Source organism: Chinchilla lanigera, unplaced genomic scaffold (genome assembly GCF_000276665.1).
Source record: "Chinchilla lanigera isolate Chin_1 unplaced genomic scaffold, ChiLan1.0 scaffold00063, whole genome shotgun sequence".
NCBI lineage: Eukaryota > Metazoa > Chordata > Mammalia > Rodentia > Chinchillidae > Chinchilla > Chinchilla lanigera.
In genome coordinates, this window is record NW_004955464.1 from 414,618 (window position 1) to 434,567 (window position 19,950).

General features: G+C 41.6%; 1 protein-coding gene across 10 annotated transcripts in view; it reads right to left on the minus strand.

Moving 5' to 3' along the window:
• The window catches only part of Fggy (FGGY carbohydrate kinase domain containing), a 495,194-nt gene that overhangs the window by 226,581 nt on the left and 248,663 nt on the right, over positions 1 to 19,950 (minus strand). For all 10 annotated transcript variants that reach the window (XM_013521725.1, XM_005398481.1, XM_013521726.1 and 7 more), the window contains one exon: positions 18,688 to 18,816. In XM_013521725.1, the coding sequence (XP_013377179.1) occupies positions 18,688 to 18,816 (129 nt within the window). The remainder of the gene's footprint in view (positions 1 to 18,687; positions 18,817 to 19,950) is intronic.

The following is a 19,950-nucleotide window of genomic DNA, read 5'->3' on the forward strand; positions in this document are numbered from 1 at the left end:
TAGTGGTATGACCTTAAGCAACCTGCTAGTGGTATGACCTTAAGCAAGCTGCTTTACCAAGAGTCTCTGATGGCTTTCTATGGGTGTGCATTTAAGTATCTCTAGCTTCTCTGATTTGGGAAGAAGGAGGCTAGCCTGGCTTGTCAGAAACAAAAAGAGCTAATAAATTTAAAATGAGTAAGAAATTAAGTACTTTATATCTGTGATTACATCTGTCCCAATAACAATACCTTAACAGCAGGACACTTTTGGCATATCAAAGAAATATGATAGAAGGAAAGCATGAATCTAGTCATGACCTGTGACCTATGGAAAAAGTCAGACTTAAGGAGTTGACTTCTGGGAGCCCCACAAGTGGTGATGGAAAGATCTGAGGAGTAAGGTGGACTTACCTGACCCCTTTCTGGTAAACATCATGCTATTTCATTTTTTATTATTTTAAAGAGTAAAAGAAGGATAACATAGCAATAGAGGGGCTTACTGAATTACAGACAAAGTGGTAGGAAATTATCAATGGTTGTTGTTCTATATATTGTTATCTACAAGACAGTTTCTCAGGAAAACAAACAAATAATTGTGGCATACAGACAAAAGTGGTAGGTTATTATCAATGGTTGTTGTACTATACTTTGGTATCTTCAAAGTGGTTTCTAAAGAAAATAAATAGAGCTATACATGAGTGACCAACTGAATAGTCATTGACTATTCTCAATGGTTGTTATAGGAAACACATACATCCCTTTACAAAATAGCATAGGAACAATACAAACATTACAGAGTTATGGACAGATTAGTAGGAAAATATCAATGGCTGCTGTAATACATGGTGGTATCTTCAAAGTGGTTTCTCAGGAAGACAGAGATACACAAGAAAGATCTAACAAGTAGTTATAGCCTAATGGTTGTGAAAAATAGCATATTACCTCCTCACCAGTGACTCCTTTCACTGAGGTGTGATGGCTGGGAGGAAGGCCAGGATTGAAAAGAAGGACCGAGAGACTTGCACCTGTGTCTAGCAACAGGCTGTTTTCTTTTTCTTCTATAGTCATGATTACCCGGGGCTCCTCCATGGAGATGACAGTCTGGCCAGAGGGAGAAGGCAGAGCATGCCCTGGGCCCCCTCATTCCTGTTAGACTAACTGGTAGGATGGGTCTGAGCTCTGGGGCCTCCGATTCAGAGGGCAGACCAATCTCCAGTGGTCATCTTTGCATTCAGGGCATGGCCCAGGGGGCTTCTTAGGGCAGTTCCTCTTGAGGTGGCCTGGCTTTTAACAGTGATAGCAGATGAATGCAGTCATTGAGTTCTTCTTGGGGCCCCAAGAATCAGACTTAGGGTCTGTTTCTCTTAGTGCTGCAGCAAAAGCAGCTGCTTTGTCTCTCCTTGGCCTCCTCCTTGTCATGGCTATAGACTACTGAGAAGGCAATTCTTACTAACATCTCAAGTGAGCCATCTGGGGTGAAAGCTATTTTTTGTAGCTTTTTCTCTCCAGCCTCCCAGCGCATTGGGACCCTGCAAGCACTTAGTGTCCTCTCCCCAACCATCAGCACAGGCAGCAGGAATCTCAGTGCAGACCTCTCCAGAGCTCCAAGTGTTCCTCCACCACAGCCTGTACTGTCAGGGGAAGAATGGCTTCAGGGGGGTCTCCCCAGGTATTGTGCAAGGTCCTCCAGGTTTCCAGCTTCCAAATGGCTCTTGTGACCCCAGTCAATTAGACTATTGTGTCTTTGGGCATAGTCTGTATTCTTGTGTTCTCTGAGTGCTTGTTCAGCAGCTGATCCTCTGCTGACTCTGGACCTTTCTGGTTCTCAACAGCAGGGGTGAGAGCAACCTGTTGTGTGGCATGTATTCCCAGGGGTTTCTCCATGTCAGGATGATTCACGCACGTCCCCAGGTGGGCCTCCAAGGCGGGCATGTGGTGGGCCAATTGTGTCATTGCTTCTCTGTGCCATGACAGTTCTTGACTGCGCAGTGTCCGTCGCGCCAGCAGGCAGTGCAGCACAGCTTCCCGGGTGCTGACTGCCCGCCCCCCAGGCACCCGTACGGCTAGGGGCCGGCCCTAAGGCCGGTGCTCTCCACCACACAGTTTTCTGGGTGCAGGCGGCCTGCCATCTGGGCGCCTGCATGGCCAAAAGGCCAGTGCTCCCTGCCATGCAGCGTCCCGGGCGTGGACTGCTCCCCTCCCGGGTACCTGCGAGGCTAGGGGGCTGGCCCAATGGCCAGCTCTCCCTGCCAATGGGGCTTCTCAGGCACAGGCATCCTGCCACCTGGCCGCCTGCACGGCCCAACATCATGCTCTTATTCCTGCACCAGACAGCTGTATCTGTAAGCCTCTGTTCCCTGCATTAGATGACCTCATCACTGTGTATCAATCTCTTTTTTGTTGCAACTTTTAAGTCCTTCCCTCCTCTTGTGTCCCCCTTGATACTGTCTTGGTTCTACTCTTGAATCTCTCTTCCCAGTGCCATCTACTCCTTACCCATTAACCTCACTTTTTCCAAAGTCTTCTTAAAAGATATTTCCTTAAAAACAAAAATTCCAGACTCTTTAAAATTATATTCAAAGCCCTCAAAAACTTGGTCCTCCCATATGTCTCCCAGGGTTCCATTTCAACATACATGTATAATACTAAGGTTCTACTGAAACATTCAGTATCTCGTGCCAAGCATGAGCTCTCATGCTTCTGGATCTCAGTGCATTCTGTCTCTCTCTCTCTCTCTCTGCCTCTCTCCTCTCACCCTCCTCCCCATCAGATAAATTCCTATTCTTTATGCACCAAACCCAATTTTCAGCATTGCGGGGTATGGTCTTACTGATCTGCTCAGGAAAAATGAGTTTAGACTCCCATAATACTCTGTACATACATTGTCAGTCTTACCATATGAGAGCTTACTTGCCTATTTTGGAGCTGGGGAATTTGATCTGTTCTTATGTACATCTTTAGTATATAGCATAGTGCAAAGATATGTTACACATTAACTGAAGCTAGAAGAAAACAATTTTTCACAGTCAGTTATTAATTTTCACTGCAAAATTATGGCACATTTTACCTAGAATTCTTAGCCAACACTGCTGGAAGACAGCCTCTGAATGGCCAGCAGACTTGCCTATTGTGTGTGGACCCTGTGGTCAGCATCTGGTCAGCTTTTGAAGGTCTTTTGTTTGGTTTTGCTTAATAACTTCAGAATTTACAGTTCTAGTTTAAGTGGATGAATTCACTGATACTGCTACCAAAGGCAAGAGATTCAAACAAAAGCTGAGTTTAGCAACTAGAAGAATTACTCTGCCTTGAGGTTGGCAACTTACTATTATATATCTTCTGCAAAGTATGAGAAAAAAATCTACTTCAAACAGAAATGAAAAGACACTTTCATAATTTACTAATAGCCAAGTGAATGCAAGACATAGAAGAATAGAAAAAACATATAAAATTTCACATAATACTTGTCTAATCCATGGGTTTGGTTTTTACAAAGTTCTCAAACCCTATTTTCTTTTCAAGGCCCACTGCCACCACCTCTATCAGGCAGCCCTTTCACCTTCATTGTTTCCATTTCTCAGAATGTTTACTTAGTACTACATAAAGTAGCCTTGCTCAGACTGAATTTCTTAAGACCACATTCAATGAGTTGCCAATGCCTGGAGGGAGAAAGAAAAGTGAAAACTTTTCAACATGGTACTTAAGGATTCCTAGTCACTCTCTGCTCTTTGTCTATTTGATCTTTAACACTTCATCTTGCAGGAATCTCTTTATACATATCCTAGTTTCAGCCAAATTCCACTGCTTGCATTTCCCAACCCCATCTCAGTGACTTCAGTGATATTATTCTCTTCACCCAGAATACTCCACATTCCATCCTATCTGGTGGAGAATTTACCTGTTATCCTACGTTAAGTTCCAAGGCCACACCCCTACGTCCCTGAAGGATCATGGTGGCTGATATGAAGGGGCTCTCACTACTAGTGATATGACCTTAAGCAAGCTGCTGGAGTGGACACAAAGATAATAAATGTTGTCTTTCCAGCACTTTTGTCACACTGAGGTGCCTCAATGAATATTAGTATCTGTGTTCTTTCTTTGGCTTATTGTTTCAACTGGAAGTAACTTCTATTATTGAGTTCTGGAAGAACGCATCCCACGTGTCTCTATTTCTTATTATTAATGTATTTGCCATTGTAACTATTTCAGCACTTTGCATGTTGTTAGCAAACTCATTCATTACATACTGGTACTGAGCTAAGTCCTGGGGTCTGAAGTTATGGAGATGAATATAATAAGATTCCACTGCCTGCAAGAAGCTCACAGTCTAAGCAGAGGAAACAGTAATGTAACCATGTATCTAGGTACTTAAATGGTGTTGTTTGTATGTTATATATAGAGATATATAGACAATAGATACTATATAGATGATAGAGATAATTACCAGGGGCAAGAATTATGTGGCCATATGCATTAACGTGGGCAATGATACAACACAGTAAAGCTGGCAGTGTGTGAGCTCCTTTGTAGAGCCACACTGTTTGAATTTTTTTCACAGAATCCAATTGTGTGCGTTTTTCTTTACAACTTTAAGTTGTGAGAAGCTTGGATACAGAAGATATGTAAGGTTTGCACTTGTGTTAGTGATACAGGTATGGGAGACCCCATACGAGGTTTCACAGTGTTGAGTCACAAGCTGTTGCACTTTTAACTCTCTGAGCTAAATTCAGCCCAGGAACCTGTAACAGTATGGCCAGCAGCTGAACATATTTTCATTAAAACAAATGTAAGAGGCTTAACTTCTGGTGGACCTGAGCGTTTGTTTCAAAGGTTCTACATGTCTTCCGGCACTGGAATATATAAAACCATCTACAGCTAAATTGGGTTAAACACTGGTGTGGGTGAAGCTGCATACTGGTGAGAGGGCTAGGGTTGGACAGCCCCAAGTCCTTTTTGTTCCACCACACAGCACCTGAGTCTAAGCACATCTCCTCTCAAGCTCTGTGTTGGGGTGGTGAGATGAGCACAATCAGGAAGCTTGCTGTCCACCTTCAGCACATTCAGGTAAAACACATAGGTAGTGCATAGCTTGTGGTAATTGTAGCAGAAGATCAGAAGATCTCTTACTGTTCTTACTGTTTACAATGCAGTCTTTCCATTAGCCTGGATTCAGTGTTCCCCTTTTTTAGGTTATATACAAACTGTGTGCGTGTGTGTGTGTGTGTGTGTGTGTGTGTGTGTGTGTGTGTGTTAAGAGACTACACATAGCTTCTTGCTCTGTCTGAGCACACACTATACTGATCAATACCCACAGGCTCACAGACAAATTTTCACTGTATTAACTGGACTTTGAGCCCCTGTGCTTGTCTTTTAAGGAACCACCAGTGAAGCCTGTCAGGTTTATATTGGGGCTGATATGGTTCAAACATTGAGGCTCCAGTTAAACCTACAGATCAGAAGCTTTGATGCTGCTCTGGGTTGGGGTGGGGGCCCAGTAATCTCCATTTACCTAGTTCTTTCAGTTACTAGGCACACTGGAGTTTGAAAAATGCTAAAATAAGTTTAGAAATCAGATTTTTAAAACTTTTAAATAAAAATATTCTCTTTTTTGGTTCTGTGTATCATAAATTCAATTTAAATAACTTATTTGGAAGTAGTTCTTGTGTTGTCCCTTCAAACCTTCACATATTTTCTACTCTCAGTGTTTAGTAAACAGTAATTTCTAACTAAAATAGGAATAGCGGGACATCATGTGGGATAATTTGTCATTATCACCAACAAAATGAAGATGGAAACATTAAGAGGTACATGCATAGAAATTTTGAAGTCTTTGGAAAAATATTCACCATCTTAGATCATAGCACCAATGAACCAATGCTGCATTTTCTGTTTTAATTTCATGAATAGAGAAGAGCAAGGGCAGGAGATTAAAACTCCCTTCCAAAAGACAGTGGCAGAGACAGGAGTGGGTATGAGATGCTGTAGCTCAGCACTGCCACCCTCAGAGGTGGTGGTAACAGTGTCCTCTGGACCAGGAAGCTCTGTGCAGACCGGGCAGGAATGGGCGCAAAGGTAAAGGGTGGGTGTCAGCAGAGAGCCTGCCACTTCTAAATCCTTCTTGGAGCCTGACACAATAAGCACCTGCTTATTCCACTGAAGTAAGCTTTGCTCTATGCTTAAAATGAGATGGCATCATATTTAGTGCTTTATTCCTTTGAGTGCCATTCAGTGGTATTAAAAAGCATAGCTGAACTCTCAAGGCACATGCTTGAGTAGAATATTCCATGATTTTTTCACTTCACAATCAGTACTGAGGAACCTCTGACAGTAGGGATGAGTCACATTAATGTCAATATCCAAACTCTTTGGGTTGGAATTCAGGCTTCAATGGTGAAGCTTCCAACCTGGATACCTGTGCAGCATCCACATTGTGTCAGAAAAAGGCATCTATATGAACCCAGCAGGCATGACATTCACCTTTGTGGAAAGAAGAGCAATGGGAGGCAGTTAAACAACTTGCATGTGAGTGGCAATCCTGGACCTGAGCCCAGCAGAGCTGCACAGGCGGTCCTCGCTGCTTCTCCACGTGCACCAATGGCAATGCTGGGTTGTTCCTTGGCTAAGCCAGAACTTTTCAGATCTCTTAGCTTTCGTACACATTGTTCCTGCTTCTTGAAATATGAATCCCAGTTTTTACCTACAAGGCAAGGCTTTCCTAACTCTTTAGCTGGTTCATTCCAAGTGTGCTTACAATGCTTACCATTCTCGTTGCTCAGAATAGCAGTGTGATGACTACACTGGGATTGTTCTGAGTATAGGTCTGCTTTCTCCACCAGCTGTTGCCCTCCTCAGAGAAAAGACTGGGCCAATGTCAGCCTGGTGCACTTAGTTTGCAGCACATGTCTGAGGCAAAGTGTGGGCCCAACATGTACAGACTGATTGAAATATTCTTTCACTTCAGTAAGGTCTGTATTCTCAAGTGTCACCATTCTGAACTGAACTTTCCTCACCTCTCCACACCATACCATCAGCACCTACTGGAACTTTCTCTAGGTTTATGCATAGCTATTCTTTGTAACACTAAGAGCAGTACCTGATGCACACACAACTATGCACATACATATGTAAGTATCCATTAAGTATCCATACACACACACATATAGTTGTACATATTCACTCATGTGTCACTTAACAATAGGGATATGTTCAAAAATGTATTACTAGGCAATTCCATCATTGTATGAACATCACAGGCATGCTTCACAGACTAAGATAGCTATGTCACTAGGCAATATAATCACTGTTCCATATACACTCTGTCATAGTCTAAAACGTTGTCATGCAGTGCATGACTGTAAATATACACATGCATATAAGCAGAGATTTATACACACCTGCATATACATACATACTACACATGCACATAAAATACATGTACATAACTATACATCTTAAATATACTTATATACATCAGACAAGTATACATACAAACTCACATAAATATAAATACATGTAGCAGAGATTAATTCAGTCATAACTTCATGAACACAATATATGCACATATATAAGTACAGGTGATGACACAAGAACAAACACATGCTCCTTTAATACACATACGTGCATACACATGATATACACACGCATGTGTATGAATGCACCAATACAAATGTGCACGTGTGCACACATGCATACACACATTTATGCATGCACAGTACAGGCACATATATATGTTTATATGTGAATTCATAAACTCCAGAGAGGACAGAAACTCTGTGAGAATAGGAATTTAGCTTTTTTTCTCACTGTATCTAACACACTGTGACAATGCCTGACATATAGAAAGAGAACATCACACCTTCATTAATGAAAGAATGCATCTGTGAGTTTCTTTTGCCTCTTGCCATAATTTACAACTTACATCAGTTGAAATCACATTAAGCATAGCTAAACACACATGGATAGCATTGCTAGAGACTGTTCTAGGTGCTTTACAGGTCTTATCTTCTCTTTTGCTCTGTGAGGTAGGTATTATTTATTCCTACTTGACAGATGACAGGGGAAACTAAGGCATGGGATGTCAGGGACTCCATGTCTGTGCAACAAGGTTTTGAGTCAGCTATGTGTTCTTAACTGCTATACTCTGTTACCTCAAGATCTTAAACTTGCACTGTCTTCAGGGAGCCAAATTCTAAATAAGAGTCATAGTACAAAGCACAGATAAGAATCAGAATTATGGAAAGGTGGAATGGAGGAGGCGCTACAGCATGGTAGAACTATTATATGCCAACATTTCCTTCTTGGAGACCTTGGCTACAGAAGCAACTGAGATTATTCCTAAAATGCTCAGTATGGTAAAATTTTTAAAAAGTATTTTTCTTTGCTCTCTAAAGTAACTTGTATGAATGCATAGGTAAGACAAAATTGAAAAAAGGAAATAAAGCAAGTCTGCAGAGAGGTAATAAGGGAGCAGCTGGCAACTCAGATGTGAGACCATGGCTGCAGGGCAGTCACTGGAGATGTGCACTTTCCCACCAGCAGCTGCTGATAGGCATGGCCCAAAGTAAACAGCAGTGCTCAGGGGCAGTATGTGGACAGGAAGCACCACGTGTTGTGTAGATTGTGTGCCATGAAAAACAGCGACCCTGATCCTACTCTTACAGCCAGTGACGCAAGTGCAATCTCAGACCCTGAGCCCCCAAAACAAACACTTACCCAGCAGTCCTCTACCTTTTGAACTCAGAGCAGGAGGCCCTTCTAACAGGTGGTTGGCAGTGTCAGAATCCAGGAGTGGGCTATTGTATGTTTTCTGCTATTGTTCCCAAGCTCAGCAAAGGAAAATAGCAGCTCATCTTCTAGCCACATACAAAAATATGAAAGATTAAATAGAACCTGCTGGATAAAATTTCCTCCAGAAACTAGATAAGGTTTTGGAGGGGATGAGCTGATCAGAGATGTTCCTATAGTCAAGGGGTTTGAGTACAGGAACTCACAGTGAGTCCAAACACTCTGCTCCACGCACTAAGCAGACTCATTTACTGTTTGTTGCAAAGGGTGCACCAAGGTAGATGTGAAGGCATGGCAGGGATACCCAAATGAGGGTTTAAGTCTTGGACCCAAATCCTTCTAGTCCTATAACCCAGGCAAATCCCTTCACTTCCTGCAATGCCAGTTTTCTCAACCATTAAGGGGAGACACCTTCATCATTTCTAGAGTAGTGGCTTGAAAATGGCAAGTCATTACACAAATGAAATTAGTGTAAGCACTGAGAAATTAACAAAATTAATCAGCAAAATTAATATCAACATTAACATCACGGATCTCTACCATATAGGCAGAAATAGCTATGAATCCCCAGCTTTGCCTAACAAGCCTGCCCTTATTCCCCAACTGGTAGAACCCGGACTCCTGTGCTGCTCTGAATACTCTGGACCTCATGAAGTAGATTTAGAAATGTACCCAGAAGAACGTTAAATAACAGTGTTATCTTCTGTTATAGATACAGTGAACCTTTGACTTGCAAACTTAATTTGTTCTTGAGGGCTGGCTGTAATTCAGGTAGTCAATTGAAGACTCAGACTCCTCTATACAGCCTTCGAAGTCTCTCTCCTGTACAGAGGCAGATCTCATTATCCTTATAGAGACATTGATCTAGGATTTCTCAATTAACCCTGTACAGGAAAGGATGTTATAATGTTCCCTCCATAACTCTTTAAGTGTTAAATCTATATCTGAAGCACAAGTGACATTCAGGTCATAACTCAAGACTATGGTTGCAAGTTAAAACCAAAATTCTGGTCATAACCCAAGTTCTTTGTGTGTCAGGGTTTAACTCCAGGATTCACTGTTTAGGTATGCACTAGTGTATGTATATGCTAACAAGTACAAAGACATAGACACACTAGCTAGGCCAAGTCAGGGAAAAGTCAGAGGCTCCAGAGTAATAAGGACTTGGACTGAGAAACTAAATTTATAATTTATGAATGTTACCATCAGCAAGTTAACATTTGATTTTTCCAAATGTTAAACACAGAAAATAATGGTAGTCACAGCATGGTTATGAGCAGACAAAATACTACTAAAGTACCTAGGAAAATACTTGACACAAAGTATGTGTTCAATAAAAATAGCTGCTTTTAGCTCCTAGAGGAACTTGAATACCAGGTGTTTTTATTATTGCCAGCTTAATGGAGACTCTTTGCAGCACACTGCAGATTGTGGTAACAAAACAGAGACTAATTCATGAGTGGCTAGAAAAGTTATTTACCTAATTTTTTTATAGCCATCTATGATACTGACTGTAGCCATCAAATGGGATCTAAGGAACAGAATATGGGATCTAAGGTATGGAAGAGAACACCATACCCAGAATCACTCTTCCTAATTCGGAGGTGTGTTGCATAAAGGGGGCAGGGCCGAGCTGATGAATTAGGATGTACAGAGTTTAAATTGAACTCAGTTCAATTTGCTGGTGAAACCTTCAGTGACTGACCATATTTCTGGGCCTCAGTTTTTTCATCTGTGAACTATGAATTTGTTGCAGAAAATCTTTGCAGAGCCTTTTAATTCTGAAATCTCATGATTACTCATTATCTAAACAAGAGTGTGAGTATCAAGCTGTGATTTCTCACCAGGTTCACAGCCATATACACTGATTTGTGTAGCACAGAATTGAAAGATCACGAGATAGGATAGCTGGCTGTCGCCCAAGACCCTGGGTTGCTCCTAGCTCTCTGTCCAAGAATAGAAGACAGGTGTCCCCACTCGAGCTTGTCCTCCATAGTCTAGAGTAGGAAGGCACTTCAAGAAAGCCCAAGAGCCTGAGAAAAGCAATGCCAACTACCTTTACGCCAACCACTCTTCTTCTCATCTCCTCTGCCCTTCCTGCCACAGAGGAGAGGGCCTTGCTCATTGCTGCCAGCTCGCAAGCAGAGGGAGTTTTCATTAAACAAAACTCACCTTAAAACAATCAACCTGAAATCACATTAACAAATTTCACCTTCACCCCAACTCACACCCGAAACTCCCTGAGTTGTCCTTGTATTATATGTTCAGGGCTGGCAGGGCTTTCTCCTTTCAGACTCCCTAGCACCACTTGATCTGCACTTCGAATCACCCCATCCCTTGCAGACCATCTGCGTGTCTGATCCACCTTCTCGCTTCAGAAAGCTGCCTCCTGCCCCAGGTCCTGGCCAGATCCTGGTGGCTCCTCCACAGCACAGTTCTGCTCTGGTCAGGCTGGCCTCCTTGACAACTGTGTGTCGCCCCTGCTTCCAACCCTTGTGCCCTCAGTGCCAAGCCACTCCCTTATTCTGTCTCCTCTGCATGCCAGACCTCAACCTAGACATTCGGACACAGAATTTTCACAAGGCCCATGCTGGAATCTGCATTTCTGAAAGGCTCCTTCACTCAGATTTAGCAATCTTTATTTTTGAGTCTTCAAGGTTCTCTCAATTATTATCTTAATTATTAATGAAGTCACTGAGGTACTGAGGACTGAGTATGTGGGTTCTATGCTAAAGGATGAGCAAACAAAAGGAAAATGATGTGGCAGGGAAATTTAAAAAGGTATAAAGTGTTGCAGAAACACAGAGTAAAGAGGGATTCATTTTTCTTTATGAGTGGAATTAAGTTTCAGGACACTCCCACAGTGGAAAATGTCGAGCAAGACTGTCTAGGTGGGGAAGGGAGGGTTGCCCTCCTCAAATAGGGAAGTGTGTGAGCAAACAAAAGAGGCAGCATGCACAGGAAGGGCAGAAAGAAGGCCAGTGGTGTGGTACAACTTGATTTCAGCAAGATGTACAGGGTAGGAGATCTTCAAAGAGGAAGGTGTTTCACTATTTCTTGAAGAGCAACCTTACTAATTGATGCAGATATGAGGAGAAAGAAGTGGACTTCTGGAAGTTGGTAGTTTAGTAGATAAAACAGACAGGTACTCCTTGCTCCTCAGTCTTCACTCTGATTTTCTTTTCTGTTCTCTACACTCAAGATTTTCTTTTCTTTTACTGCAGAGTTAATGTCACAAAACACATTTACTGCAAGTAAATATCGGCAAAAACCTAAGTATGGGCTGCTTTCTGGCTTCAATAGAAATGGACCACACTGATGAAGGGAAGGCATATCATCGATGGTATTTTAGCATAAAGTGGATTTCTCAGCTGCAGTGCTGCTCACACTTTGCCTGCTGTAGGGCTTTGGCCTGACCATTCTGGGATGTGTACCAGCACCCTTAACCTCTGCCCACCACATAGTAGAACTAATCCCTCTTCCCAACCATGATAAATAAAACTGCCTCCAGACATTGCCAAGTGTTCCCTGGGGGTAAAATCATCCCTGGTTGAGAATTCCTGGTCTAGAGAAAAAGAAGTTTTTGGGCATCTAACTCAAACTTAAGTTCAAATCTTGCTATGACCATAGTTATGTGATTGTGGAAATGTTAAGCTTTCTATGTTCAATTCCCTCATTACACAATGGAGAGTAACCTAGGCCTCATTAAAATTACTTCAAGGAGCGGGAAATAAAGTACATGAAGCATCAGGGAGCGTCCTTGGCACACAGAAGACAAATAAAGAATGGTCATACTAGCAGTAGAACCAAAGAAAGTGGTAGTTTTAATACTTGTTCTTATTAATAATGTTGATATTATTTTACTATTAGAAATAAAGACTAATTGAAGCTTTCAATTATTTGCATTCATTGCGAATAATTTCCCAATGAATGGGAATTGTTACAATTATATTACCAGACACACTTCTAGGAATTTTTTCCTAATTCTTTTAAGTCTCAATTTCAAGCCCATTCTCTTCTGGCAAAGCCTTATACATGTGCCACAAATGCATGTGACTGTTTTATGTACTTTGTTTTATCTACTAAGCTACCAACTTCCACAAGTCTACTTCTTTCACCTCATATACCCATCAATTAGTAAGGTTGCTCTTCAAGAACTGAGTGAAACACTTTCCTTTTGCAAAATGTGTTACTTTTAGGGTCAAATTCAAGAGAGGACTGTATCATGTTTGAATAGATATATCCCTGCCTGTGAGACAATGGTAAGTGTGAGCTGTGGAATCAGATGGTGTGGCTTTAATCATGCATCACCATTTACTTTGCAACTCTCACACAACAAGTCAGACAGTCCCATGAGCCCCAACTGTCTCATTTGACAAATGGAAAAAAATGATAGTATGTAAAAAGTCAATTTGAGAGCTAAGTACTAGATAACACATAAAAATCTATTCTTGGGTCCAGAACTAACTCTCCCTGAGTGTACTGAGGCTTAGATGCTCCCTGTTCAGAATAAAGGTGCACATACCTGTCCTAACTGCACTACAAAGTTGCTGTAAGGAGCCTTGGAATGGTAAACACAGATACACTTCATAAATCTAAAGTTTAGAAAGCCAAGAGATTATAAGTAGTAGGGTGTTCCTGGTCACACATACTATATTTCATGTATTCATACTTATAAATAAAATACTCCCCCAGATCAAGTTATCTGAAGTCACTGCCTGTCCACCCTCTCTACTAGAACAATGATAACAGTCAGACAAGAAACTGGCCAGCTTTGTTGCTCACTGGAAAAAACTATGATTTGCTTTAGGAGGGCACAAAGCAGAAGCTCATTTTCATCTAGCCATATTAATTCTTCTGCCATTAAAAAAAGATGAAGAAAGAAAAACATTAAAAGTCCTCATTTCAGTTTGATTATGCAATTCAGATGAGCAATTTAATCTAATTCAACATCTGGCCTAGATGAGTAATTTAAACCAATTCAATGCCTGGCAAAGAATCCAGGATTGGTAATCAAAGAGTCCTGCTAAACCTAGCCACAAAATTTGCTTTTTGCCAAAATCTGCTAATGTGATAGGAACAAAAAGAATGGAGATTTCCAGACATCCAAGAGTAGTTCAGAGAGCACGCAAAACAAATTCCTTTGCTCCTGGAAAACTGAGCTGAGCATAATTACTGTATAGGGACAGTTGCCTCTGTAATGAGAGGCTGCTGTTGCCTCTCACAGCCAAAATTCTCATCTCACATGGAGCGAATGCCATTCATTCTTACTCATTTACTAATATGCATGTGATAAGGGTCTTCCATGTGCAAAGCACTGTGAAAGTTGTGGGATATAAAGATAAAATGGCAATGTGCTAAAAGAACTTAAGCAGTAGTAGACAAAACAATTTTGCCCATACAGACCTACAACTACAAGCCTCAGGTAGAAAAAAAGAGGAAGAAGTGGTAAAGCTAGCATGCGGAGATAGGGTAGGCTGCCCCAAGGAGATGGCACCATCTTCAAGATTTGAGGTACACCCAGAAGTGTGTTTCACAGAGAAAAGCAACAGACAGAAGGGTCTGAGAGAGGAATCAGACTGTTATTGCCTTTCAGGGTGGTTGGGGTGCTGGAGCCAAGAACAGACCTAGAACAAAGTTAATGCTATTTTTAAAAGCTAGAAAAATACCAGCAGCAGGAGCAGTGTCCGAACCACCCCCACAGAGTGCAAACAAAGCTACCCCTATCTTTTCAGTGTATGCTAGGGAATTCACTAACCAGCACCTTAAGAACAAAATGTTCTTTTATCTTTGATTTGTATTCCTACAAAGTCTTCCTCGTATGTTTCCAGAGCTGGAAAAAGGCATGAGTTGAGTTGTACTTGCTTCTTTGATCTTTAGCTTCCCTTCAAAGGCTGCTTCTGGAAGTAAGTGTCCAGAGGTATTTCTCCAAAATGGAGTGCTGACCCTCCTCCTTCTCAGAGGGCAGGCTGCAACATGAACACACCAGGCCAGCACCTGGTATGACCATATTCATCAGGGCTTGCATTTGAGAGACCTAGATGACCTCTACATCCCACTCCAAAGCTGAATTCTCACTGACCATCAGGTACCTCTTAGGAGAGAACATATTTAATCAGTTCTTGAGGCCGTTTCCTACCTCAAGTTACTCAGAATCTTAACATAGTGAATCCTACACTCTGCTACAGAGAAGTGGAGAAAAAGATAGAGCAAATGCAGGAAAGACAAAAAGATTCCAGAGCCTCCCATCCTTCTTCATCTGCCTTAGCATGGAAAAGAATGTTCTGATAGACATTTCCTACCCGGGTGGTAGCTCAGATAGCTCCATTTATGATTTAACTACTTTGTGTCAGGTGCTATGGCTCTGGGGTGAACAAAGCAAAGACAGAGACCTCATTATTGTATGTAGTGTGTGCCAGACATGATGCTATCCACATAATTTATATCACCATCCTCATAATCCTGCAAAGGAGCCCTGCAAGCTCCTCCCACAAAAGAAGGAGGAATATGCTAAGAGGTACCCTATTTGTATATACGAGTTTAATCTTGATCTTCAGACACAATGGGTTTCACGAGCCTCACTATCCCATACCAACAGTATCAAGCTACAAGCACTCAGGCTCAGAGGACAATGAGAATTTTCTCTCTGAAAGGAGTGAGACTTTGTCAGATCTGTTCACTGCTCAAAGTCTCCAGTGTCTAGACCCATAGCTGATAGGTTTGCATGCACATGATCCTTGTCTTAAGAGTCTACAGTTGGACTGCTGGATGACATTTTCGGGAATTTTAGGATTCTGTTTCCTTCCACACCTGGGCAGGGCAGAGGCAAGATGAAAGAGGAGAGGAGAGCTTTACTCCCTGGCCTCCTGTCTCTCTCAGACATGCTAATCCTCACCTGGCTGGAGGGGTGTGGGTGCAGTATCAGCAGGTATGAGAAGGATAAATCTTGGTCCAAACTGTTAAGTAGTACTTTCCCGTCCCATGGTCATTGAGAATGTCCTTCCCATCCACTGCTGTTAGCTATACTCAGCCCTTAGATCATCCTAGATCTTATTTTATCTTTCCACTTTAAAAAAACCTTACTTTTGACAAGACAGGAAATTTAGAAACTTATAAGCACTGCATTTTAAAGGAAACAAAAGGCTTAAGCCAAAGCTTCTAAAGGTAAATTTTTAGGAAAAAGAGACAGGCAATCTCCCACTGTAGAGGTCACAGTGAGTTGAGGGAGAAGGGAGTAGGCATGTTTTCACATGTCCTTTAGGAAGCCCTGGGAAGCTCCCCAGCAGCAGCCCTCTACCTTTCAGTATGGGGTGGGCCCTGCTGAGTTCTTGTTACTTGGCTGGACATGAACTGAACCTGGAGGTCACCTCAGGAGAAATTTCAAAAGCAGGACAATAAGTCTTCCATGGCCTCCTATGTGACCTGGAATGTCAGGATCACTAGGGACAGGAACATATCACGTCCATTTAGACTTCTAGTTCTCTTTATGCTTACATTAAAAAACCCAAATCATGACACTGCCACCAAAAGCACACACTGCAAAGTGCTTCTAGGGGAAACACCCTTGCTTGCAGTCAGAACTAAACTGCCTACCTCTCACCCACCAACAGGTAGTGTTGGCTGTTCATTGTTTCAGGCACAGGGCCTGAGTCTGAAGTCTGGGAGATGCACAGGACCTCAGATGTGCTCACGGACTGACAAGGACCATGCTGTTTCTGCAAGCCCATAGGCTCCACAGAAGGACAAAACAATGTTAAAAATCTGCCAGTGAAGGAAATGGGTTCAACTTCACTCTACGGCTAAGGCCACTGCATCTTGCCTTGATGAGACTAAATTTAATATACTTATAAAGAACCTATAAAAACAAGATACATGGTTCAGCATGAGAGATATAAGATGAAAAATATAATTTCTCTGTCCAAGAAGAAAAGACAAGCAGATAGATAAGAAATTACCATACAGTGTGATCATTTCTTCAAATAAGTACAAATGATAAAAGAAGCATAATTTAGAGAATTTGTAAGTAAGTCTGACTGTCCCACAGAAGGCCCTGCAGAAGAGAAAGCATCTGATAGAAGTGGCAGAGTGTTTGCCTAGACATTAGAGAAAAGCCAACTTAGGGCGTAGTTACCAGTCAGGGTAGCTGAGGTGTGAATGTGCCCTACCAGGGCCATGTATTGTGACACCGTTGAAGGGTGGGGCTCCTAGAGGTGTTTTGTTACCATGGAAGCGGGTTCACTGTCCATGGAGTAGGTTCCTCATGCGAGATGAATCCAGCCACTTCATCTGTTGTGCAGGAGTGCATCCTTGGTCCTCTCCTGCTGTGGGATGATATAAGCAAGGGTCTGCCTAGGTGTGGACCCCTTGACCCTGGCCTTGCCAGACTCCAGCACTGTGAATACTCTGTTATTCATTAGCTAGCCAGCTGCAGGCATCTTGTTACAGCAGCACAAAGTGCACTAAGACTAGGACCAGTCTTTAAGGACAGAGAACACATATACCAAGACACAGAGACACAGATGGTGTAAACTATGGACAGAACTCTGAGGGCACAGCCTGTGTAAGTGCTGAAAAGAGAACTCTTAGCTCAAAGATGAAGTGTGAACTAGTTTTTCTTCCAGTTTTTATCTTTGTTTTTAAGAAATGGGGTCTTGCTATGTTGCTCAGGCTAGAGTCAAACTTCTGAGTTCAAGTGATCTTCTTATTTCATCCTGCTGAGCAGTTGAACTAAAAAGGAATTATTTTCACCATGCCCTGGTATACATATACACATATATACAATATGAAACAGGTCCACAACACAGTACTAACCTTTACCATGTGAGGTGTGCTTTACGTGTTCTACCCTATTCTATTCTGTTCCATCACAGTCTACTCTGAAAATCCCATAGCTATGTCCTACTAAGTTCACATCACAAATTACAAAGCACAGTTTAAAATAAGCATTCTTAGAAAGAAAGGCTGGGAACAACTTATGGCTAAAGAGAAGTGATATATACAGAGAATCAGAATAGCCAAAAGAGAAAAAAAGAATAGGAGAAAAGGAAGGGCAGGAGGAAGGAAGAAGACAAAATAACACTGTAATAGGGATGAGAAAGGGATTGGATTGTTGGCCGTGGTGTGCAGTTCCCTATTAAAATTTGGGAAGGAATCTTAGTTATGTATTTACCATTTGCAGTGCTGGGGATCAAACTCAGGAACTCAGGTCTAGTAACCAGGTTTTTTGCCACTGAGATATCTCCCTAGTTCTTGGTTCACTGTCTTTTAGCATCATGGCTGGGGATGATAAATGCTTATTAAGTATTTGAAAAATGAATGCAAGAGTGACAGATTTAAGAATTATATATGAGAAAAAAAATGAAGACTAACCAAGTAACTGGATATGAGACAAAAACCTACACTATAAAAATAAATACTATAAAATTAAATCTAGCCAGGTGTGGTGGCACACATGCCTGCAATCCAGCCTGGGCAACTCTGTGACTTAATGAGATTTTGTCTGACATTAAAGTTTTTAAAAAGGGCTGGGAATGTATCTCAGTGCAAAGGTGATGTGTTCAAACTCTAGTACCGCCAAAGAAATGAATAAATATCTATTAGACTTATAAGGATTTTGTGGTACCATTAGAAAAACTGAGCAGATGGAAGCACACGTTCTAGATGGAAGTGCAAAGATGTTTTTAAAATTTTCAGGAAACCATTTCCTTGGATTAATTTTTATATTATTATATATGGAGAAATATTATGTATGGAAATATAAATTTTATATTTGACAAAAAGTTCTAGAATTCTACCCAATGCCTAACTGTAAAAGGCTTTGTGTTACTACCCTTTGAGTCACCAGGCCTTAGTTTCTGCTATACAATCATATAAGGAGTGTCGTGTGTGCTGGGCAATATTCCTGTGACACAGGGAAAGACATTACCTAGCCCTCCTGCATGGGCATCAATGAGCGAGGCTGCCACCGCAATGCCAACGGGAAGGCCCAGCTCTCTTGCTGCTTCTGGTGTGAGTCCACTTCCAAGAGATGCTGCAGGAGGTAGCACTTGGTTTCCTGGGTAGACAGGAGTGAAAACAAACACCCATCAGCTTGGAAAAAAAAAAAAAAAAGCAAACGCAGGATTTTCTCACAAGAACTTCTTTGCTCCCTCCTCCTTTGCTGCTTGTTTTTCTCTCAGCTTCACAAGGATAGACATCATCTAGCTAAGAAGAGTCCCTTTGCTCATTTAGTGACCTAGCTATATATACAAGGAATGCGTGGATCATGTTTCAAGGTGTTTTACAAAGCTGGAGCTCCGAGGCATTGCTCAAACCAAAGAAAAAGCCAATAAGTGGGAAATTCCTAAAGGACCATAAATTCAGCGACCTCTTAAAGACCAGGGAACATAAACTCCAAAAGAATTTCAGAAATTTACTTGTATAATGTTGCTTCCTATCAAACGATAAGGAGGGAAGGGAAATAGTTTGTCACAAGAAACAAAAGAAAGCCCAATCTAAACCTGACAAACATTACAGGGCTGCTACTTGCACAACTATAGAATATAATTTGACTGATATTCTTCAGAGTTGTGCAATGTACCGACCCTGACATTTGAGGTGACCTTGAATTCTTACAGTTATTCAGCCTTCAGTTAATAATTTGTTGACTGACTGTCTTTCTGTGAGTACCAGAGGGCTGTAAAATGCAGTTCTTGCTCCCAACCTAGTTAGGAAGACAAGACAAGGACAGAGATCCACGTCAGTCAGAAGGGAATGAAATGATCCATCTGTCGCCAGGCATTTAACAGAGAAGGAACCCTCTCCCACTCACCATGGAATTCTATAATAAGTACTTATGTACTGCACTGACCCATGCACATGTGCACACACTCACACATGTACATGTACACAGAGTCTGCCAAAAAATGTATACACATTTTAGGAGAAAAAAATAATAAATGTCTGGAAGCTAATGGCCACCTGTTGGAGTACCTCTGATAATTGCAGAGGTCAAAGGTAACTTGTATTAATGTCATGATGTCTCAATAAATTTAGTGTTAAAATATTTATACAAGGTTTTCTTTTCTTGAAGTGTGTATACATTTTTTGGGAGACTGTCTGTACATACATAAAGATCTTTTGAGGCCCAAGATCCTAGGATTCTAGAATCTAGCACCAACCAACAGAATTGTAGCCTGGATGGAATATA